The sequence below is a fragment of the Apodemus sylvaticus genome, chromosome 10 (genome assembly GCF_947179515.1).
Source record: "Apodemus sylvaticus chromosome 10, mApoSyl1.1, whole genome shotgun sequence".
Classification (NCBI taxonomy): Eukaryota; Metazoa; Chordata; class Mammalia; order Rodentia; family Muridae; genus Apodemus; species Apodemus sylvaticus.
In genome coordinates, this window is record NC_067481.1 from 67,888,099 (window position 1) to 67,912,488 (window position 24,390).

Sequence of the window (24,390 nt, forward strand, 5' to 3'; positions counted from 1 at the left end):
CACTGACTGCTCTTCCAAAGGTCCTGAGTTCAATTCCCAGCAACCACATGGTAGCTTACAACCATCCATAATGAGATCTGACACCCACTTCTGACGTGTCTAAAGACAGCTACAGTGTTCTTACATATAATAATAAATAAATCTTTTTTAAAAGGGAGGGGGATGATGAAATAAAAGGAAAATAAGTAATGTGTTCCCAGAGGAATAAAAAATGACCTCACAGGACAATGATGGTATCTGAGAGGATGGCAGATACTATCCAAAGTACAACATCACCATTACTCCTCCTGTCCAGCACTGCTGAAGCTTCTGAGCTGGTCTCCCAGCCCACTTCTGTGGCATTTTGAGTCATTATTAGAGAATTATGCACCTGTTCTCTTTGTCATGAGATTTTTTTTCAATCTTTCCTATAGGTTCACGCATGTTCTTTACTCGAACCAATGCATTATTTTGGGTCATGATACAGAGTAGAAAAATGTCTACTTATGCTCAGGCTTAGTCTGAACCACTGCAAATTTTCACCAGAAGTTCTGGCTTCCTGGATTTTTCCTTACTCCTGAGAGAGATACACAGGGGACACTTATCTTTCTGGGGGTCCAAATCATCCAGCTGAGGATAGGGGGAGCCACCGCCAATTTGAGGCCAGTAATAAATTTTAAGTATTTGTTATAAGTAGCTGAGACATTTGGGAAACGCTGTCTATCATAGATTATTTTTATATCACTGTATTAGTTTCCCACAAGGAATCTTGGTGACTTAAGAAAAGTGAAATCATATACTTATACTACTATTAATAACTATATTGTATTTAAAATTAATCTTAAATTCTTATCATAATTATAAAACTCTGCCTACCTCTTTGCTCAGCATGTTTTAACTACATCAGTTTTATTTTGCTTTCTGTTCTCAGAATATGCAAATTTGCTCACATTTTAAAGCCTGTATACTTGCTATTCTCTCCTTTTTGGGATATTCTGGACATTGGGTCTATATTGTCTACTGTGATAACCACTAGCCATATATGGATACTTAAAATTAATAAGATTGAATGCTATTAAAGATTCAATTATAGAAGTCATATTTCAAATGTGTAGTAAATGTGTATGGTCAGGAGCTATTTTAATAGACAGCACGATGCTGATTTATATCTCCCTGCATTACAGAAGGTTCCATCCATCACAGTGCTGTGATGGTTAAACTGACTGTCATGTTGATAGGATCTAGAATCACTAAGGAGACAGGCCTCTGTGTGCATCCATGATGGATTTCCTAGATTATGCTAGCCGAGGTGGGAAGACCCTCCTTAACTATGGGTGTCACAATCCCACGGGCTGGGGCTCTGGACTAGGAGAAAAGGGGAAACAAGCTGAGATCTGCCTCTTATTTCTCTCTCCTTCACTCTGCTTCCTGACTGTGGATACAGTATGACTGGCTGCCTCACACACCTGCTGCTATGGCGTCCTCAATGATGGACTGGACCCTCAATGTGCTAAGTTATTTGTTGTCAGGCATTTCTGTCATAGTGACCAAGAAAGAAACAAATACAAAGACTCAGTTAAACCATCCCCTCTTAGCAAAAGCCATACACAGACCATCCTTCTAAAATTTCTCTTTGAAGATTTCCACCTGTTTTTTGTTGTTGTTGTTGTTGTTTTATGGATCTTAACAACTTCTTTAATCTGTATCTGTTTCCCTCTGTTCTCCCTCCTTGGGCACAGAGAAGCTTCCATTCTTGCCCCAAACAACAGTAGACGGGACAGTGGCAAATACAAGAACCAACCATGTGCAGCCCCTGCCTGCCTGTGCCTCCATTGGCGGAGTCTAAAGCATTCAAAACGTGTTTAAATTCATTGTTTCTATTTGTTCTGCAGAGTGTCCACCCTAAGAGCATTTGGGGGTTTGATGGGTTTTCTGCTGTGGTCCTAGGGCTGATGCAAATAGGGTGCTCAGTAAACACTGAATAAGTGGGTGGAGTATTAGCAGGTGAAGAGAACTCTCTGTGGGGAGGCAGTCACAGGAGGAGGAAGAGAAGCAATGTGACAGTGGTTCGAAGATCTGCTGTGGCAGGACTGGGAGCACACTTTTCTGAAGCCTGGAGTGAGCAGGTTATAAGTCTGAAATAGGCAGAGAGAGAAACTGTACTAAAGAGAGGCCTGGACTCTGGGTGGATTCTTATCATAGTACAAGATGGGGAGTCTTGACATTTTTCAGACAGAGAAGGTCCAAGACTAGAAACAGCAGAAAGGACAATGTCTGCCAGCTATGTGTTAGTGGGTCACAGTGTGGAGGAGCCAGGCAGAAGGTGGATGCTAGAACCTCAGTAGCCTAGAAAGGGAAATGGGAACCAGTTCAATGGTCAGAAGAGATATAAGACCAGCATGTGGTATGTGTGGGGTGGAGAGCTGAGAGACCTGAGGAGGCTGGGAGTGACTCCTGAGCAGATCTGAATGATGCCCCAGCAATCAAGAGCAGAGGGACAGGTCAGGGCCATGTCCTGCTTCCTTATCTAAGGATGGAAGCTCTTGTTTTGGACATTAGATGCGGAGTACAGCATGCTGGACAATGGGAGACATTGGGGTGGAAAGCAGCACACATTTTTTTAGAGAAATGCCAATAGCGAGAAGCTAAACAAACACAAACTTGTAAAGTTAATGTTCCTGGTAAGGGTATGGAGTCCATCGTACACCACAGACTACAAGAAACGATGGAAGATTGGGCTTGGCCACTGAAAAACCCACATATAATGCAAGAGGAATTGGTTCACTAGACCAGTCAGAGTAGAATTCACATACCAAAGCACTGAGAGTCATCTTGGAGAAAGGAAGAAACACTAAGAAGAACAACTTGTATTAAGTAGTTTTCCTGGACATGCTACCTGCCTGTATTCTAGAGGCAGAGAGACCCTTGTGCCTTTATAAGTTCCTGTTCATCTACCCCCCACCTCATGCTGGCCCTTCTTCTAGTGTGAAGAGTCAGTGGAGAGCAGAGAGCTGGGAGATCACATTCATTGCCATCTAGGACAAGTGAGGGGTGCAGGACTGGCTCCTGCCTGCTCAGACTGTGTTCCAATTCAAGTAACTTCAGTTAACAAACAGAATCCGGTACAGAGAGAAGGTGAGTTCTTCAACCTAACATTTCCTTCACCTAAAATTCAAACGTCAGTATCCATTTTGTGATCACATGCTTGGAAAGGGATATCTAGAAGACTATAGTTCTTTTTCCGTGAAAGAATGTAACATACACAGGCAGGTACACGGGAACCTCCTGCCATCCCACTAAGCAACTCTAGAATCTCCTGGCACTAAGACAGGAAGAGTAGCCAACGGCATCCCCTTTCTGCTTAGGAAGGCTCGCCTCTGCCTGTGTGTTCAGGGCCTCTACCCTTTGGTTGTTCTGCTGTGGCAGAGGACCCAGAGTTAGGTACCTACAGCACCCACACTGGGTTGCTCAGAATAACCTATAACTCCAGCTCCAGGGGATCTGATGCCCTCTTCTGACCTCAAAGGTATCTGTACACACATACATGTAAGTAAACATAAAATAACGAAAATAAATAAAAAATATTGTCTTTAATTTGAGTATGTTTATTGTTCTTCTCCTTTGCTAGAATACTTGGTTTATAGAGACTAGGACTATCATTTTCCAATGTTTCTCTTGTGACTAGTCAAGGGTTGAATCAAGTCGGTAGTTGCTTTTCTCAATGGGTTATTGTTGCAAAGCAAGGCAGCCCCAGTTACATGATGTGCGATACTATGTAACCCCTGCAGCCCTGGCAGGTCCACAGGTTGCCGGGATATGACTTCTCTGGGACTTGAGTGCATGAGTGTTTTAGTCACCACTGACATCTGTCCTCTCTTTCTCCCAGGACCAGCAGGCTCTGCAAGCATGCTCTTCTGTGGGTCTTGTTTGAGACAGGTCTATGGGAAGACATTGTTCCAGAGTGAGTCACTCTAGCAGACACAAAGTGAATGGATCAGGGACCTGGAGGAGAGAAAGGCTTGCCTAGAAATAAGAATGGCAGCTACTACTAAACTCATAAAAGCTAATGACTTCACACAGCACCTGCACTAGATCACCTGGTCTTTGTGGCCCCATCTCCTTCAAGCCACGAGAATCCCATGCTTGAGAATGACAGCACATTGTCAATTTGTGACTTCCTGTGAAAGAGAGCCGTGCCTTGGATAAACAGGATCTCAGTCTGTTTAGTCCAGGTTAAAGCTCCCTTCCTGTGATCCTGGCTCTCCCTGGCCTCCCTTCTTCAGGCCCAGAGAAAGTTTCATTCCTGCCAAAGACTAAAGGAGATGGAACCAATTAGAAGATGGGACCATCTGGTGGTGTGGGCTTAGCCGGTTTGGAGCCAAGATTCCCACTGGGACTGTGAAAGTGTTTGTGCAGAGTAGATTGAGTGAACAGAGCAGAGACTGTCCTGTCACTGGGAGAGCATACAGGTGACAGATTCCTTAGACTTAACACTGCAGAGGTAGCCTCAAGGGATGGGACACCCATGCAAATGTGACAGCACTGGCAGTTCCAACTATGCCATGGGTCAGTTTTGTTCCTGGCTGGGCAGGCATTATCAAATATCACACATAGCTCTCGCTCACACATCGGCCTCTATTTCAAACCTCTGCCCTCCCTGACCTCTAATCTTGTCTGACTTCTATTTTAGAAACTCTTCCAGTTTTGTAAATGGACCGTGGTCTACAAGGGTTGGGCTCACTCCTCTCTGAATTTTCCCTTCTACAGAGAAATGCTGTAGGAGGACCTGTCTTGTTTTGCTCTTGAGCATCTGACCCCCACTTGGTGGGTGATAACATACAGGTTTCTTCTGTGGGAAAAGGTTGTCCTGGGGAGTTTTGTGTGTAATTTTTGCTAACCTGCTTTAAGCTCCAGGTGGACCGCACTTCCAGCCCCCACCTAGATTCTGTTGGATCCACAGATTAAAAAACAATACACACGCACAGGCACATGCACGAACGTGCACCAGTTCATCTTAAAATGCCTTTGCTAATTCAATGACTGGGTACTCCTAAACCTCCCCTGCCACCCCAGCCATAACTGGAGAGAGTGACCATTGGCCACTGCAATGGAAACCTCACTTGGCTGGATGACTTTATCTCTTTCAGCTCCTCCTCCTTCTTCCCTAGTTCTCCTTGAGCCCTCTCACACAATTCTAAGTGTCCTGCCCCATCCTCAGTCATTGGTTGCTGGTATCTTTATTGATCGATTAAGAACCAATTAGGGAACAGGACCTTAGCATTATAACCACTCCCTACACAGGTGTTATGACTAATGATCAGATGTGATCATTGTGATTAGATGAGCGCAGATGTGTTCAGGATAGTACAGCTGTGAACAAGGCAGGGACCATTCGTCAACCCCCTTACCCTCCAAGAATGATCACTGGTCTACATCTAGGGCAATCACAAAACTTTTAACACCCTGGTTACTTCACACATTCAGGTTTTTGTTCAATGATATCAATGCCAGGATTTTGTATTGCCAATGGGAAAGGGAAGCTTCTCCACCACTTGACTTTGAGGACCAGTGAGAGGTCATAGTGTTGTTGTAATGATATGTATCAACTTGTGTCTGACTACAAAGCTAAACCTAAAGATCCGGAGGCCATGACTCTGTCTTAATGCCAACTCAAGTCCTTGAATCCAGAGACAAACTGAAACAACTATTCAGATAACTGGTTTTTTAGACCACTGGTCCTCATGGAGCCTTGACTGTCCCCTGCACAAAGGGTTGGTCTTTGTCTTTACAAATGAGGATTTTTTTTTTTTAGTCCACTCTTACAGACTATACCACTTGGGAAGAGTTCTGGATTAGCAGCACTAACATATTGGGGCCTGGGATAAACTTAGCCTAGCAGTTTTAATTTTTCCCATCCTGAAAAGAGATCCATTCATAGATAATGACCACCCTCACAGGAAGACATTAAAGATTAATTAGTCACATCGTATCCATGGTATGTTTATGTTAATGGATAAGAAGCCCGGGTAATTATAACACCCTGCCTTTCCCCAGCACTTTTGATTCCTCAAAGCCCTTTCAGATGAGTAATGGCACTGGCTTGCTCTAATGACCCTGAGACTCTGCTTTTAGCATCCCATCCTGTACAGCTGGAGGATAACTGGACTCAGAAGTTCATTCTGCAAGTATTTATCAGCACCGGGATCCAACAAGTTATCAAAATCCTGCTATACTAATTATTACATTTAAGCTCATTGCAAATAGTTCTATTGATCTTAATGCTCAGAAAGTCAGATTAAAAGTTTAAAAAATAAAAGTAAGGCTAGTGAGCTGGCTCAGAAGTTAAAGGCGCTTGCTGCCAGTTCAATTCCCTGAATTTGGTCCCCAGGATCTACAAAGTAGAAAGAGAGAACGAACTCCTGCAAGTTGGCCTCTGACTGCCACACATGTATATGCACATACATAAGAAAAATAATAGATACATGTAATTTAAAAGTATTAAACAAAACAAATAGTAAACAAAAAATCCATGCATTTAAGAAGGATTTATTTTTTTTAAAAAAAAGATCACATGTTGTTCTTAAGAAGAAAAAAAGGCTATAAATTTGATACCCAGTGAAAGGAGGCGGCGTGTGTAAGGCAGGTTATGGATGTATGTAGGATCCTTCAGGAAGCTGTAGGACTGAGCACGTAACAGTCAGGAGTAGCCTGGCTGCAACAGCAAATACAAAAACCCTGTTAGAACCAGCAAACACACCCAATAAGTCTCAGCTGATATGTTCACCAAAAAAAAAAAAAAAAAAAAAAAAAAAAAAAAAAAAAGGATAGGAAACTTGCCTTTTGTAAAACTTAATTTTGCTTAGTGTCTCTGTTTCCATGGCTTTCTGTAAAGTTCAGTATTTGAAAGTACAGAAAATAAAACATGATCTCAGAAAATCGCTTTCATCCTAAACATTCTTCTTGATGAGGACACTGAAACGTGCACAGCCATTGAGTGACAATTTCACTACCCTGTTCATCCCTGGTAGTTCTGCCTGTATTCTCTGAGTCTTGAACCTCCAATAGTCTTGGGCTTTCCTGAGCTTTGAGGGTGACTGGCTACAACATACCAAAGAACACTGAGAGGAAAGAAATGTCCAGTAATCCCTTAACCAAGCTAGCAGGAAGTACAAGGAGCTGCTTAAGTGTACAAGGGCATGTGACCAGACAACCTGCAGTGATGCAGGCAGTGATGCAGGCAGTGAGCACTGCCACCATGCCTGCTGGTACCTGTGGGCAGGCCACAGGATGAGGAGAGCCCACCCAACACACAAAGGCCTAGGAATCAAATTGAAAATGCCCAGGCCACTGCACCACAACTAAGAGCCTCTTCCTTATCTCTGAAGAGAAGTCTTTCCTCATGTCTCTGGATTAGGAAGGAGACATGAATCCCTCTAACATGTAATCCTCCTCACGATGCCTGTGTATGTTTGATGTTATGTCTGTGATCTCTTAAATGCAGCTGAGGTTCCAAAATGGACCATTGACTCAAACAAAGCAGATGAAGTCCACACATCTGCAGCCAAGCCAGGCTGTAGTGACATTTTACTTTATATATATATCATTCAGTTAATAAGAGCGCTTGCTGTACAATCACGACCTAAGTATAGAGCCTAGTACCCATTGGGCATGTCCATGCGCGAACTTGTCCTCCAGTGCTGTGGGAAACAGACACAGGGGGATAGGCTGGATCATCAGCCGAGCTTACGGTTCAGTGAGAGACGCAGGAATTGAGGGACTAAGATGGGAATGATAGAGAAGGCTTTCCAATATGTCTCTCCCTTCTCTGCTGATGGGCATATGTGTGTGGGCACCTGAATGCCCATACATGCTCCAGCACACACACACACTCATACCACACTCACACTTGTGCACACAAACATATATGCCTGCACATACACATACATACACACATGTGCAACAAGACAAAAGAGCTCCTTACCACATCCATCTAGAGCTACAGGAATGACTCATACCTGCCTCTCCCTATCGCTTTTCAGCCACACATCATAACCACACCAGGATTTGACATGTGGCCTCCTGGAATTCCCGGAACTCAACAGAATCAGGGTGTCCCGCCACCCCTCTACATACATAGCCACAGGCAGTCTTATTCTCCTCTCCGACATTGCTGGCACATCATTCATTTGTTCATTCATTTATTCATTCATTCATTTACCTAGCACCACTGCACACTACTCTGAGGTGATGATAATGAGAAACTGAAGGAAACAAGGTGATCTCCTTCTAGCTGTTCCTCTTGGCAGGCAGAGAAGGCAACCACTTCATGACTAAAGGGTGTGTTTGTGGGGGGTGGGGGGTGAACTAGGACATTAGCGGAAGATTCTTGGGACTGAGATACAGAGGAGAGAGTGGATCAAGAAAGCAACAAGGGCTTATGGGGAGACAGAACTGGAGTTGACTAGGATAGAGTTGTTTCTTTCTTCCCTCACTTCTTCCCTTCCTTCCCTCTCTAGTTCTCCCCTTCTTCTTCTCTCTCCCTCTCTCTCCTTCCTTTTTTCCTTCCTTTTCCCCTTTCCCTTCTTCCAAAGGTTTTTCTATGTATCCCAGGTTGGTTTCTAACTCACTCTGTAAGAGATGTAGCCTCAAACTCATGGCTATCCTCCTGTCTTAGTCTACCAATTGCTGTGGTATCAGCATACCGTTGGGCTTCCATGCTAGGAGATCTGCTGTACACAGGGTCTCCCCAATTCCATGTCCTCCCTGATCAGTCAGCAGCTTTCACAGATACTCTACTAATGTCAACAGACCCACATGTGACAGGTACTCACTATATACCCCTGAGCATCCCCTTGCCCTGTCTCCTGCCTTCCCTCACCCCATAACGGATACAGTAATAAGGGGGCAGAGGCCAATGTTCTCCAGTCCAAAGTCTTCTGGCTGCTGAGTGTCAAAAAGCCATCTTCTACCTACTCACTTCCCTTTCCCTCTAGAAAGGGGAAGACCAGGACCAGTGTCTATCTGACTCCCTTTGAGGAGCTCAAAGTCTGAACAAGCACTTCTTTGCTTAAAATTCTCAGGTGGTTTCTGTGGCCTGTAGTGTGTTAACAATCTGTCTCCAGCCACACACTTCCCTGTATCTCCCCAGCAGGTGCCTGCCTAAACTACAACTAGAATCCTTCACTTGTTTTTGGTCAGTACACCAACCCAAGCTCCTGTCCTTAGCTTAGACTTCTAGCTCTGACGCGCCTAGAGCTGGCTCCTCGGTTACATGTTACATCCCTTCCCAGGGATCTGCCTGGTCCTTTAGCACATTCTCTTCATTTCACTCATCTGCAGTTGTCCCTAGCTGGGCCACACCATGACATAGACCATATAGGCCACACCATGAATAGGAGCTGTCCTGAAATACTTCTAGATCTTGAATGAACCAATCTGCATTATATATAGCATGTGGCTATTTCACATCAGGACGACAGGGTACTTTTTATTTTATTTTATTTTTTAATATTTTGTGGTAGTAGTTGGTTTAAGAAGCCTCCCAACAGAGGCACTTCGATCCCTGAAGTTTTCCATACAAGCACGAGGACCTGAGCTCAACCCCCAGTTTCCATGTAAAGTCATGAATAATAGTGCACATTTTCAAACTCATAACTGGAGAGATAGAGACAGGCAGAACCCTGGGGCTCTTTAGCCAGCCAGCCTAGCCTGGTAAAATCCATGAGTCCCAGATCTCATCAAGAGACTTATCTCAGGAAACAAACAAACAAAACGAAGTGGGTGGCTCCTGAGACATAACACCAGAGGTTGACCTTTGACCTCCATGTGCATGCACAACATATACACACATGGATCTCTGCACAGATATGTGCACTTGCTTGCACACAAACATGCACACAATGAAGGGTGCTGGGAGGGTCCTCTTATTCCTCCAAGACTATCTGAATAAGAAGATAGCCTGTTGTTTGGATCCAGGTTTTTACATCTGAATCCAGAGAATTCAATCCCTTTCCATTGCAGCACACTTAATACATCCGCAGCTGCCTTTAGCCTCCCTGCCTTTCTGCTTTCTCTCCAAGTCTTCTTGTCTGATGAAACCTAGATGGTTCCAGCTGGAAGTTTACTTACAAGAGGAGAGTTCAGAAGTTCCTTCTTCTGAGCATGTATACAAAAGAGAAGAGAGAAAAGGAGAAGAGAGAGTGGGGGAGGGAGCAGAGGCAGGAGGGGAAGCAGAGGAGAGGAAAAGAAAGGAAAGAGGGGTAGACTCTCCATCACCCCTTTGTTCAAGCCTGTCTACTCTTCAAGACCCTGATCCCCTTGAGGGGAGAATCAATGTTTGGTACATTTTCCTCAGTTCCTATTGCAATGGCCTGTAATGGCAAATGGATTTCATCTCTTGAGTCAACTCTGACCATTTTGCAGTAGCTGCTTAGAATGCTGAAGTGAGAGGGAGTTTGAGGTCATGTTGGAAAGAGTGTGAATCGCAGCAGCTGTCTGCATGGTGTGGAAGGGGCATGACGGGCCCCGCTGCAGGGGAGGCAGTGATGGATGCTTCGAGTAACTGAATACATCCATGAATGTTACCAGTTTCCCCAAACAGCTCATGTAACTACTTTGCCCTAAGGCTCCAAGAAGACAGCAGCCCATCTCTCTCATCCCAATAGAGGTCTTTACCCACAGGGACGGGCGTTTATCAGTAAGCTTCTGTTCAGAGAGAGAACAGAGAGCCAGCCACACACCAGTGTCAACACCTGTGCCTCTTATGGTGAGAACACGGATGAAGATGCAGGAGTCCAAGCAGGTTGTCCAATCACCAGAGAACTGAAGGTATCTGCCATCAGCCAGGGGCATGGGCATGGGCATGGGTGTGCAGGGTAAGTAGTGTATTCATTTCCTCCAAATTGAAACAGTCCCTTCTGGAGGGAGAAGAGATGCTCATAAGACAGGAAATAAGGAAGGCTGCAAAGGCTCAAGAAACTCCTGATCCCAATACAAGTTTGCAGGTAGTTTCCCAAGGCTATTGAAGCAGCAAGCAGTTGCTGAGGAAAGGAGATCTAGTATCAGTCCATCTCCTTTCAGAGCTTAGCTGGAGCTCTGGGGAGGCAGCTTCCTTGCTGGGATGGGCCTTTTAGTGATGCAGCTGCCTCTGAGTGAACTGTGCCCCTGTAAGTAACACCATTACACCCAGTGCTTCCCTAAGCTAGACTCCAGTAGGATCATTGCACTGGTCTGTCATTGCTTCCTATCCTATCTATATTCCTTCATGTTGCTCCATGAAAATCACATCACAGTGTACAGACTAAAAACGCTCTACTCTGCAGCTCAGAAAATGGGTACGCATAGTGTAGCTAGGCTGGAGGGAGGATACTGATTCCATGAATTTATCCTCTCTAAATATCTCCCTACATCTTCACTACTAACATCCCCACATTTCAATGCCCATGTGAGCCTTCCCTCTTCTGAAGTCTCTCTGTCCACAGCCAAGGTGTCTGTCTTATTTTATCCTGAATCAGATCCCATGGCAGCATGTGGAGTCCTCAGAGACTAACTTAGGCATAATTTGCAAACAATCTCCATTATTTTCAGCAGCAGCAGCATCTACAGAATGGGATCACTGTGCCTAAGACAACATCTAGGATGCATCAGTGACAGAGCAAGCTTTGGAGTAGCCTGGGCTCTCCCCATCGCTTGCTTCATTTCTATATTAAGGCTGATTCCTTTTGTCGAGCAATGAGCGAGGGTTACATATCATTTATGTCCTTTACTATCTCTTGCAGGGTGAATGATAGACATTAGAATAAAACAGCACCACGATGCTGGACACTAAAGGGGTAATGAGAGCACTGGCCTGTGCACAGACCCGGTCAAGCAAAATCATCTGATTACAGCAGCCACCTGAACGACAAGGCATAGAGAGAGCTCAGCAGAACCTGTTTTATATTAAAAAAGTAATTCTCAGTTCTAGACAGTAGATGCTGGGTAGGGATGTGTGCCCAACATTGCTTAGTGTCTTATTTTTTTTCCCAAAGAAGGTAGAAAGGTGGGATTTTCTGTTTATCTCCTGAAAAGCATCCTGAAGGGTAAACAACATGAATCTGCAGACTGTGAATTCGAAGCTCTAAGTGACATGTGAAGCTTATACCGCGCAGCTAAGAGGCCTTTGCCTGTTGCTGGCAATCAAAGACTTAGTAGAACACTATTGAGAATCCCAATTTGGCCTATGATAGGAGTTCCACCATGGCGGAGATGTTGCCCTCCACCTGGCTAGAACAAGTTATTGTCATTTGTAGCTGTGTGGGTGAGCCCTGCCTTTTGGCAACCATGCTTCTTGATGTTAGAGGTATTTTCACATAGACTTGGTACCACTGTGTGGGATATATGCACGTTCCAGAGAGCGGTTCACATGCTAGCAGTAGACAGGTGCCATATGCAGGCAGTCCTGCCTAAGGAGTCCATGGTGCTTGCAAAGAACTAATGAGTAAATAAAGAGAGTTGGGCTGGTTGAGAAGGAGCCCTTTGGAATGATGACTGCCCAATCCTTTTCTATCCGTCAAGACTACATAGACTTTGGGCTTAGCATTGCTTTATCTCTCAATAACATTTTTAATGTTTTATTAGGCATATTAATTACATATAATCACGGTCTCACCATGACATTTTCACACATGTGTGTAGTGTGTCTTGATCATGGTCACCCTTTATCCCCTCACATATCTTCTCCATTCACTCTGACCACCTTCCATTTCCCAAGGAGGCCCCTGTCTGCTTTCTTGTTTTTGCTTTTACTTTTGATACTTCAAAGAGTTTGGTAGGGGCTATTTATGGACCCTGGGCACCTTGCCAGTGGCTAAGCCCCTGAAGCAAAAGTCTTGTCCTCTCCCACCAGCCATTAGCTGCCCATAAACCTTCAGGGAGCACCAAGGTCCGTCCACCATGACAGCAGGTTGACAGACACAATCTCAAGCAGACGTCATGCTCTGTCTTTTACATTTTTAAAAGGATGGGACGTACAAATTTTGATATGACATTTAATCATCTCACAGGGCAGACTGTTTTGGAAATTGCCCTTGGGTGGTCATTTGGTGACCTCTTTCATAGCATGTGATCTGCATCAAGTTGAAAAGCCCACCTGGAGGCCACTAGAGGTCCAAGAGGGGACGTTCAATAATAATATGTTCCTTCTACACCCAATATTTTCTCTGCCCAGAAAGTTCTATGCTCAGCTTTCCTTTCCCTTCCTTCTTCTCTACCACACTGTCTGAGAGAGGCCAACCCTGTGCCTTCCTGTGTTTCTCACACTCCTTCGAAATCTCTGCAAAGGCACGTACAACATTACATTTTAATTTTCTTTTACAGGACAGTGTGCCTCGCTGGGGATAAAGTCCTCCAGGGCAGAGAACATGTCTTAGCTTTGTCTGCATTTCTGGTACTTAACGTTATGCCTGGGTTTGGTTAAGGGCTCAGAAATGCTTGCTGAAGAAATGGAAGACTTTTTAGATAAAAGCATTGCTTAAGCTCTGATGCCCATACTAAGCAGTATGGAGTCTTCTGGGCCTGCCCTTGAATATTCTGATTCTGGAAGAAGAGAAGCCAGTGTTGAGCCTTGCTTTAAACCAGCCCTCTGGGTGAATGCTATGTGTGCTGAAGTCCAGGAACCTCTTGGTTAAAACATATGCAATACAAAGCTGGGTCTTGGTTTCTGTGTTTTAGTTTTTGGCACTTATAGTACCAGCACCTGGCACAAGGCTGCATTTCTACATAAAGCAGGAATTGTGTGTGTATGTGTGTGTGTGTGTGTGTATACACACGAGCGAGCATGCATGCATGCCTGTGCATGTGTATGCATATGTGTGTGATAAAAACAAGAGAATGGAATAATAAATGGAGGAATGAGGGAAGGGGTGTGATGAGCTTGCACAGTGGCCCCCTGATTGCTACCTAACCTCACTTAGCATGGTGCTTGTTCACTTAAATCTACTCTTACTCTATAAAGGCATGAAGGCAGGTGGTCAGCCAGCCAGTCAACACCTGCTTTATAGTTAGCCACCCCTACTCTGTCTTAGTAGACTTGGAAGGAGACTCTGAGACATTTGGGTTGATCGTGAATCACCTCCTAAATCATGGCAGGCGAGGAATGTCCATGCAAAGATACCAGACTCTCACTGTAGCTGGCCGCAGTCAGGATGCTTCTGTCTCTCTTCCCGGCATCCCTTGCCCTGCATTCACCACCCTCCCCTTGGATTGCCAGCTGCTGAAACTTGTAGCAGGATCAGTTAAAACATGTCCTCTCCTTTCCTTTCTCCACCCTCTGGTGGAGGGATAATGAATAGCAAAATACATCAAAACACAAAATTGAACGATCAAATTGAAATGATAAGCCCTCACTCAGTTTTTGAAGTCAAAACTGAGGGGGCATTAATTTGAGGTAACTGCTGCTTCATTCATATTTCAGAAAAACATACACAGCTAAATCTGAATGACATATTTAACTTTGCTTTCCATGCCTTATGAGTTAACCCATTCTGCCCAGAACAAGTCACTCTTTGATAGTTTAACTCAGTTCAAACCAGGAGAGATGTACAAAAAACTACACTGTTGGGCCACACAGACATAGTCACAAAGGGTTCCCCTGCTTCCTGTGAAGGTAGTAGAGAGGAGTCACAATGCCACTGCTCCCCCAATTCTCCTCCATTCTCTAATCTTGGGACTAAAGAGCAGAAATAAATGTTTAATAATAAATGACTTTATTGCTTCTTGGAGAGTTTCCTCATGTCCCCTTTGGAGTGGGTACAATCTAATTGAGAGCCAACAGTTTTATCTTCTCTGATTCCAAGGCCCACCTTGCTTCATAGCTTGAAGAAACACTGAAAGAATAACCAGATTCACAAAGCAGAAATGAGTAACAACCTGTATGCTAGTATACAGCAGATATCACCTTCTCATCACGTTCAAAACCTCAGACACACGTCCTGTAATGGGCAACCTTGCCTGTGTCTTGTGTCTGCCTCCCTGATAAACAGACAGAAGCTCTCTGTAAGATCAGGTCTTAGGTTGTGAAGATAACAGACCAGAAATACAACCTCTTGCCTTTGAACATTTCTTCCTCATTGTATCCTTATTATCTTGTCTTCACACTCAGGATTTTGACAGTAGGGAGGCAGTTAGCATATCTTTCCTCCACATTCTGATACAGAGAGTTCTCAGCCCTGTGAGTTAAGAGTACATGTACCAGCTATTTATTCTCATTGGTTTTCTTATCCTTGTTGGGCACTGAGCCCCCTTTGAAAGTTTGACCAAAGCAATGAAATTAGGGTCTCATAAATACATACACATATGTGTGTGTATATATATATATATATATATATATATATATATATATATATATATATATATATACACACACCAATGGAGGCCAGAAGAAGGTGTCAGATCCCCTACAGCTGTAATTACAGTGGTTCTAAGCTTTCAGGAACTGAATTTGGGTGTTTGTTAGAGTTGTTTTTGCTTTTAACTGCTGAGCCATCTCTCCACACCCAAAAGGCATCTTCACACTTGCTTATGCATATAAGAGGTTTGGGTGGTTGAGATACACTGATATTCCATTAATCCTTCCCCTCATAGATCTACTCCAAGCCACAGGAAAAGGAATAGAGGTCATCCAAAAGCTAAAGACCTGCTCTGTGTTGTTCTCAATTTCTTGCTGTGATGTTTTCACAGACCTACAACACAGAGTTTCAATGTTAGCTCTTTTACTTCCACGCAGTAAGTGTGATTCTTGATTTTGACAAGTTAACTGGTTTAAATACTACTTAGGGCATTAGTAAGGCATACCTATGGGGATGTCTGGGGGCATTCACTGTGTGGGGAAGACCTGCTGTGAATGCAGGAAGCACTATTCATGGACCAGGGTAGTAACTCGAATAAATAGGGAGAAAGAGAAAGTCAGTGGAACCCTATCATGTCCTCTTCTCTGCTTCCTAATCTGCTCAAGTGTGAGCAAACAGCCTTAGGCTCCTGTTACTGAGTCTTCCCCATCAGAATGGACCGTGTCCTCACCCTGTGAGTCAATATAAGCCCTTCCTACATCACGCTGCTCGTGTCAGGTATTTGGTCAATCAATCTACTGCAAGTAACATATCAGACAAGATCTTCAACCATGACTTTACCAGAGTGTAGAGCAGTGATTTTTTTTATCCATTGGACCACTCCCATGCAAGATCACAACTGCAGCATGAAATTGGAGTTTACGATTTTCAATGCTATATCAGGCCACTGCCTCACCAGAACACCCTCTATGACTTCAGGCTCTGTAGTCAAGGTGTCCTAAGGATAGGTAGATCTGTTTATCATAGTCAATAGAAACATGGATTTGAGGGTAAAAGGCAGATACAAGACCACTGTCAACTTCTCTACTGACTGACCTTGTGAAGGTTACATAACTACCCTACCTCAAACTCTTGGCTCAAAGAGGATGACAACAGTTTTCTACAAAGCTATATCAAAGACTAAAATAGATAATCCCTCAAAGCAGCTAGTTCCACATAGTCTGTAGGCAACGATTAATGAATAACAGCAAACACTACCATCCATGGCCATGATGCATTTAACCAAAACCTTCTGGTAAATTGTAATTCCTGAAATTCATATCAGCATGATCCCATGTATGATCTCAGAGGCAGAGGAAATTCTGAATTCTTACTTGGACACTTCAAAGTCTTACCAGCAGCAGTCACTGAGAGGCTCTCATGAGGGAAAATGGAAGAGAGATGGAAAACACATCCATGCCTTCAACCATTTGTAGCTCCACAGAGGTCACGGAGCCAATGGTGGCTCACGAAACCTACAGTGCTGACTCAGTCCAGCTTGGGTTCCATAGTTGTTCTCCCTCATTCCGGACGCTTACACTTTCTTGCAATGCAGTTCCACCAGAGCTTAGTCCCCAGAGCGACACTGTCTCAACTGATTAATTTTTAGCCTTTCCTCTGACACAGAGAGACAGCTATACAACCCAGCACCCAGATTTACAGTTTAGTTCCTGTTATTAAGGGAATTAGCCCACCACACTTATGATGCTGCTCCAGATGTCCCCGCTGCAGCTTTCCCTTGGCGTTCTGTTTTAAGCTCCAAGGGCATCGCTAAAACTGTGCAGCCTTCTCAGATCCTTCTCTCTTTAACCTACAGCCTTGTCTTACGCAGACAGTCACTTCACACCTCTTTGGAAACCACCTAGCCACCACATTTCAGTAATTATTATTTACTTTGCCAATATAGGCCACATTTTGCATCTACCAGTGCTTATGGAGATACAGGCACACTTTCGTTCTCCTACTTGCTGACAGGAAATGGCTGAGGCATGTTAACCACGTTGTCCTCAACTCAGGACCAGTCCTTCTCCCTCTCAGCAGTTGTGTATAAACTTTCTCAACCGAGAGGCCCCAGTGAAGCAGGCCAGATGCAGTCAACCGGAGACCCCACCAGGCTGGCATCTAAAACCTGCTGATGGCGAAACACAGCAAGACCTAAAATATAGACAGTGGGAATCACTTCAAAGGCTCTGGAAATTTCCCTTGAAGGGCCTTCTCTCACGACGACAAATGACGACTGGAGTCATTTTTGCAACAACAACACCTACCCACGGGCCCTCCCATCATGGGTCTAGCGCAGAAAGACATGTCAGAAATAGCAGCCGTTACTTACATCGGTAAGTCATCTCAAAGCTGTCGCTGATGTTCACAATATCGATCTGGGGAAGCAGCTTGGGGGGCTCCGTGAGTTGTGACAAGGCAAACCTAAAAGCTGCATGTTCCTGCGATTGTTGGTTTGGAAATAATCCCCCTGTGAGGAAAGAAAAGGCAGTGTAGTGAGGAGTCTCAGGTAGAGGCAGATCTCAGTGGCTCAGAAGCCCATCCCAGAGAGTCTAGTCTTTTCCCATGCAAACGCAGACCTAGGGCCGTGCTCTCACTGGTAAGGAATCCAAACCGACTCAGCTAGATGCCAGGGCTTACACTCCGTGGATAAGCTTCTATGCCAGGGACCCTAGCATCCATCGCTTTGCCCCAACATTTGACCATGTGCCCCTTGTCTCAGCAAAGAGCAGAGAACACGGGAGACTGTAGAGTTTATTTCTTTACTTTTTTCTACAAGATATTCATGAGCCTCTGTTTACACACACACATACACACACACACACACACACACACACACACACACAAAGATTCTCCCTGCATTTATCTTTTCTTATCCAGATCCCATTTCTCATTCACAGAGCCTTTAGTTACAAAAAAGTATTGCAAAGTATTAGAAATCAAGGCCTGGGACCCTTCAGGCTTTTCTACCTTAACTGTTTGTTTGCTTTGAGACTTGGCCAGGCCTGCATGCTATGATGCTATAATTTGCCCATTGCCATCCAGGTTTATTTTCTATGAGCACTCTAGTTTTTGCCTTTCATTGCTCATGTTTCCAAAGACCTAGGACAGTCTGGTTACATAAGGGGCTGTCATTGTGCTTTGCAGATGTGGGGGTCTTAGGAGTGACAAGATGTGCCAACATCTTTTAGTGAACAGTACAGGGATGGTACCCGCCAGGGCTTTTGTTCCAAGACACAAGGACACAGGGCTTTTCTTTGCAATTGTATGGATGTGCAAATGAATTAAAATGCATTCCTATATATTGAAAGCAGCTGTTTCTAGGGGCCAACTACAACAAATGTGTGCACAGAAGTTTATCTCTGATTGGCCAGAAATCTGCAGTTCCAGTAATGTACCAGTAACTTCCTGGGCAGTGGATACATGTTTGGTGTTAGAGATCATGTGAGTAGAATAGATAGCAACCTCGTGGAGGTGATAATTTCAGCATTTGTCCTATAGGTTGATGTGTCTCCCTTGTGTTTAAAAAGAGCAACAGTGACAAAGACTGAACATGAAATTCCTGCGGGGATTTGTGGGCTAATGTGGGTGTGCCCACAGAAACACCACAATGATGACGTACACACATACCTGCAGAAACCTAGTTTCCTTGATGAAAGATTACAGCCAGTGGCAAAATATAGAGAATAAATAAGAAGAGAGCATAACAGTGCTATAGGCCAGCACATGTGACTTATATACACACTTAACAACACCCCCATCTTAAAAAGCAAAAACAAACAATCAAGAAGCTAAAACAATTACTCTTGCTTGGGATGCTCCCCTCTCTCCCTCCAGATGACCACACCCCACAGCTCCTCTGGTCCTGGCTCTCTCTGGAGTGAATGGAAGCGAACAGGTGGAAGGTGGGAGGGAGCAGCTACAGGCTGGGCCACAAGAAGTGTCTCCCGGAGGTAGGAAGTTTGCCTGTAAGGCAGGAGCTCACGCACATGTACACACTTCAGAATACAGCTTAACAGGTGTCAGGAAACAAAGCAAGTTTCTCCACAGCTACCCCAACAGTACCAGGAGCCAGGAAGCTGGGAAGGCCCCAAGAGGCTATTAGAAGCACATGTGTGCAGTATATATCCCCATCCCCAGTTCTCCCCTCCCCTCCCCCCCCACTCCCTGCTCCTGGAAACACAAACATTCTCACAAACCACCACCACCACCGTAGTGGAGATGGAACTCTCCCTTCTAAGCTAACCCCTGGTGTGGTGAGGACACAGAAAGCAAGTCTGCCAAGATGCCTCAAAACACAATAGCCTGGTTGATGCTGGGGCAGAAACAGTGCTGAGCTGCTGGTCATCCTGACCCCAAGCCCTGTTTCCAAGCTGATATTGCTCATTTGTCTGGCTTTTCCCCATGGTTACAGGCACAGCAATACCTGTCAGCTCCGTCAGAAATACAAGTACAGCCACTGAATGAAGGGGAATGAGGGACAGGGAGGCATGCAGCATGGTGAAACCCACCTGCAGGCTGAGAGAATGGAGCCCAGGAATGAGGACTGCTGCTGGGGGGGGGGGTGTAGGGGGGAGGTGAGGAAAGAGCCTGCGTGTGTGTGTGTGTGTGTGTGTGTGTGTGTGTATGTGTGTGTGTGAGATCTTGCTGGAGCACTACTGTCAGTGTCTGTGGACAGAGCACTCAAGAGGATGGGGAAAGGGTGAGAGAAAAGGCAGGCTGGGAAGTTCCAGGATCAGGGAATGGGGGACACAGCCCAGCATGGCAGAAGGGCAAAGGAAGATAGCCAGGGGGTCCATAGAGCTCTGGCTACCAAGTAAGGCCTGGGACTTCTCAGCAAAGGCAATCAACCTAGCATCCACCACTCCTTCCCGAAGAGGGGGTCTCTTTCCCCTCCCCCAGCCAGACATCACTGCCGTCCCCATCACTCAGGCTACATATGAACGGTTAATATATAATCACAACACACATACGCCCACCTTGCATATTTATATAAATCAACCAGAGCATCCACCTAGCCGGAGTTAACTCCTTCAACACTCTGAACCCTGTTTCAAGCGCAGTCTGATTATATTTTTCCCTCTCTGGAACAGAGAGGCTCCTCCATTTCAGGCGCTCATGCTTGATGCTTGGAGTGCGCGGTGTATGTGCACCTGTGTGTGTGCGCGCACACACACACTCACACACACACGGGAGAGAACACTTCTACTGTGCCCCTCGCAGCATCGGATGAGGATGAAACCCCTTTTCCCAGACTGCCGACCCAAGTCTTCCTCCCTTCCTGGTTTTCGACTGATAAGCACAACAGCTCCGACTGAGAATGGGTTGGAAAAAATCTCCCCTCAAAAAAAAAGAAAGAAAGAAAGAAAGAAAAGAAAAAAAATCCTGGCCAGGTCCCCAAAGTCCCTCCCCAGCTTCTCCCCTCTCACTCACCTATCTGGATATTGTTGGGGAAATTGGCACCCACAACCGCACCTAGAAAACCGGTGCAGAAAAAGGCAAAGATGTACGGCATATTCCTTTTTACATTGGCGAAAAAGAAGCCCTGGTCCAACCATAGATTTGGTCTTCCCTCCCCTCCCTTTGATTCTTCTGGGTGCTCTGCCGACTCTTTTCTTCCTGCAGTTCCTTGCTTGCTTCTTTCCTTCCTCCCTTCCTTCTGTGAGGTTTCTCGTGTTTCTCTTGGAAGGGGAGCCGAGCAGTTAAACTGCAGCGTTAACACCGACTGACAGCCAGATTAACTGAGCCTGAGCCGGGAGCAGCCCGTCCTCATGCTTGGAGTGCTAGCTAGCGCTCCCCCTCTCCCTCTGCTCTCCTCCTCTCAGCAGCCAGCCTCTCTCACCCTCCCGTTCTCTCTCTCTCTCTCTCTCTCTCTCTCTCTCTCTCTCTCTCTCTCTCTCTCTCTCTCTCTCTCTCCACACACACACTCTCACAGGCTGCCAGCTCTCTATGCTGATACCCAGGAGCCAGCTCGGAGTTCCTGCATTGGTCTCCCCCCAAACCCATCACCCCTGCCTCTCCATCCTCACCTCACTTTTTTTCTGTGGGTGCAGAGGATGGAGGGGATGAAGGAGGGAAGGGGGAGGGTGCTTTTCCCCAAAGGGGGCAACCCACTGTCCCCTTCATCTCCCCCACCTTCCTCTGCTTCTCTCTCAGCCCCTCCCCCTGCCAGGGGATAAGATGCCACCAGGAATGCGGGTTCAATTGCAAGTCAGTAGGTGGCAGGGGGTCCCCACAATAGCCCTGGATTCACCAGCTGCTTGATCTAGGTCACTTTCTCTAGTAGTGCACCGGGTGCGCTGGATATATCCTCCACACTCCACTGGCCCAATTATTCCTACAACTAATTCCCCAGGGGGAGACCCTAGAAATCCCTCTCCAGAAATTTAAAGGGAAGACTGTGAGAAAGACATACAACAGTAGCTTCAGTGTGACTGGTCTGTGCTCGGACCTGGATGCTAACAGTCCCTTGCACCTTTTGGAGAGGCACGGGTGGCCTTTTTGAAACCATAGGTATTTGAACTTGCCCCCAGCCCCCTCTTTTTTTTTCTTGCAGGGTGCAGGAATCTATAACAGCAGAGTTATGTGGGTGGGTGAACAAAAAGATTCAGGGTACGCACACAGGGCAATTACATGAGTCATTTTGCGCTGATTCCAGTCGGAGGATGCAGGCTGCCTTCACTTATATCTCAGATTGTTTGTGTCCAGGAGAAGCTGAGTCCCCATGGACCCTGCTGGACTATAGCTGGCTCGGAGCTACCCAAGAGAGATGTGTGCACAGGATGGTAGTGTGGGCTGTGGGGCGGCCATCAATAACAGCTGGGGCTGGTTACAGTCTAGGAAGCATCTTCCTGGAGGCATCCATCTGTCCTCCCACCTGACCATGGTTCTGGATGGTCACTCATGAAGACACCCAGTGAGGCCTTGAACTTTTAAATATCGTTGCTATATTTTTAAGTGCATGTGTATGCGGTTGTGTGTGTGTGTGAATGCCATGACACGTGAGTGGAGGTGAGAGGACAACTTGTGGGATTTGCTTTTCTTCTTCTCCCATGTGGGATCAGGAATTGAACCCAGGCCATCAAGCTTGCTTAGCAGCAGGTGTCTTTGCTGGGCTGAGCCATCTCATTGGCTCTGGGCTTGTGTACTTAAAGGTTTTAGTTGTTATGGGTAGACCCTCTGTCCTGGATACATGCTTACCTAGCATAGAGACTTGCCAGGAAAGCAAGCTCCACTTGCTCCCCAGTAGGAAGAACCAAAGAGACTTTGGACTGGGTGTTTCTTTGCTACTGGAACAAAACATTTTATCAAGCGACTCCCCACTCCTTCACCAGCACAGCACCATTCCAGGCTGGGACTTGCAACATGATCGACACAAACGGTGAAGCAGGAGCGGTGTGGTGGCCAGGTGCCTTGTGCTTTCTATGTCTTTTTATAGACTCACCGGGTAATTCGAGTGTCCCTAACACCAGTGGTTATCCACCATTTATCTTGCAGTGAAGAGCTCACTAAGTGTAGGCTGGGTTATGCTTGTGTAACAAGGTCTGTGGGAAGTGATTTCATCCTGTCTTCTCATAAAGAACCTGTGGCCCAGGGCTTTGCTCGCGCCTTCCCTTCCAATATGGAAAGGACTGGGAATATGAACAGAGGGAACCTGGCTTAAAGGTCATCATTCTTTGGCCCTGGGGCAGTGAGCACTGGGCAGGGACATCCTGTGTGATCATTAGGGAGGGAAACTTGTGAGATCAGGTTCCAGAAAGATCACTTCTGAAGTCCTGGCCAATATTGAGAGCCTGTGAGTGAATGATTCCATGTTAAAATTCTTCCATGGGCTTTTTAAATTTTTTTGTCTCTTACTATTTTGAATGGTACCTGGGGATCTTTCAAGCTCTCTGAGCTTTGTGCCTTGTAATAATAATAATTAGGCTGTCACTAAAGGCTTCATACATTGTCACCTTTCAGAAGATCTCAAAGCCCTTACAAGGATTAATTAGTAAAATCACATCACCCACTTGGAGTTAGAAATAATTGTTTGGCTTGGGGGTGTGATTAAAGGAGTCCAAAAGATGCATTTTCTATGATCTTCATAAATCATGTAATAAGACAGAGCTTCCAGGACACACACAGCTCTATGGTCTGCCCTCGGCCCATGGTTTACTAAATACATATCTGTTCAATGGTTAGAGACACATGGAGCTGACACATCTTAAACTTGGACATAGAGGCCAAATTACATAGATGTTCAAGTGATCATCACATTTTTCTTCAAATTAAACAACGGATCCCTCTCTGTATCCACACAGGGCTTGGTGCTGCGGAACACAGAAAGGTCTTAGGCAGAACCTCTGTCTCAAAGTAGGTAAATGTGGTGCCTTGATCTAACTGCCATCCAGTACAGGCCAGGACAAGGGCTCTGATACAAATACCACAGTGTGGAGGGGACAAGGAAGCAGCCACAGGTCTGTTTGCAGGGGCCCAGCATGACTTCAGAGACTTAGGGAAACTTGTGGGCAGAGACTAACTAAGCATGCTAAAGAAGAGGTGGGGGGGGGGGGAGGAGGGCAGCCTGCTGGAGGCAAGAGAGGAGGCAGGAGCTCTGGGAGCCTGAACAGAGCCCACAGAGGACACAGACAAGAAGGCAGCAGAGGCGAAGCTAGGGACCTGCTCCCTAGGCTATTGGAATAGCACAGAGATGATGAGAAAGTGAGACAGAAACTGGTCAGGCAGGGCAGGTCCCCAAATCAGCAGTTTTAAGAATGTCCTTTCTGGAAGTCAGGAATACCAGAGAAGCAGTCTGGTTCCTATGTCTTTGTTATATCCAAAGGAACACTTCTGCTTCAAGGGGCTCCAGAGCTGAAACTGAAAGGGGCACTTGGACACCCCCTTGGGTGGACGGGGCTGACCAGCTCATTGCCCTCCCCATTCACAAGTTCTCTGCAGTAAGTCCTTTAAAAAGTACCTAGACAGCAGGTCAGTGGTGCCCTATTTCTCTGGACCCCTTTTACCATAAAGGAGCTTCTCCCCACTCTCTCTCTCTCTCTCTCTC

The 24,390-nt window shown here is 45.6% G+C and overlaps 1 protein-coding gene across 4 annotated transcripts in view; it reads right to left on the reverse strand.

Annotated features, from left to right (window-relative positions):
* Positions 1-20,859, reverse strand: part of Gria1 (glutamate ionotropic receptor AMPA type subunit 1) — a 319,911-nt gene extending 299,052 nt beyond the window's left edge. For all 4 annotated transcript variants that reach the window (XM_052195298.1, XM_052195297.1, XM_052195295.1 and 1 more), the window contains exons 1-2: positions 20,778-20,859; positions 17,677-17,814 (exon numbers count right to left, since the gene is read on the reverse strand). In XM_052195298.1, the coding sequence (XP_052051258.1) occupies positions 17,677-17,814; positions 20,778-20,859 (220 nt within the window). The remainder of the gene's footprint in view (positions 1-17,676; positions 17,815-20,777) is intronic.
* Positions 20,860-24,390: the final 3,531 nt, after the last annotated feature.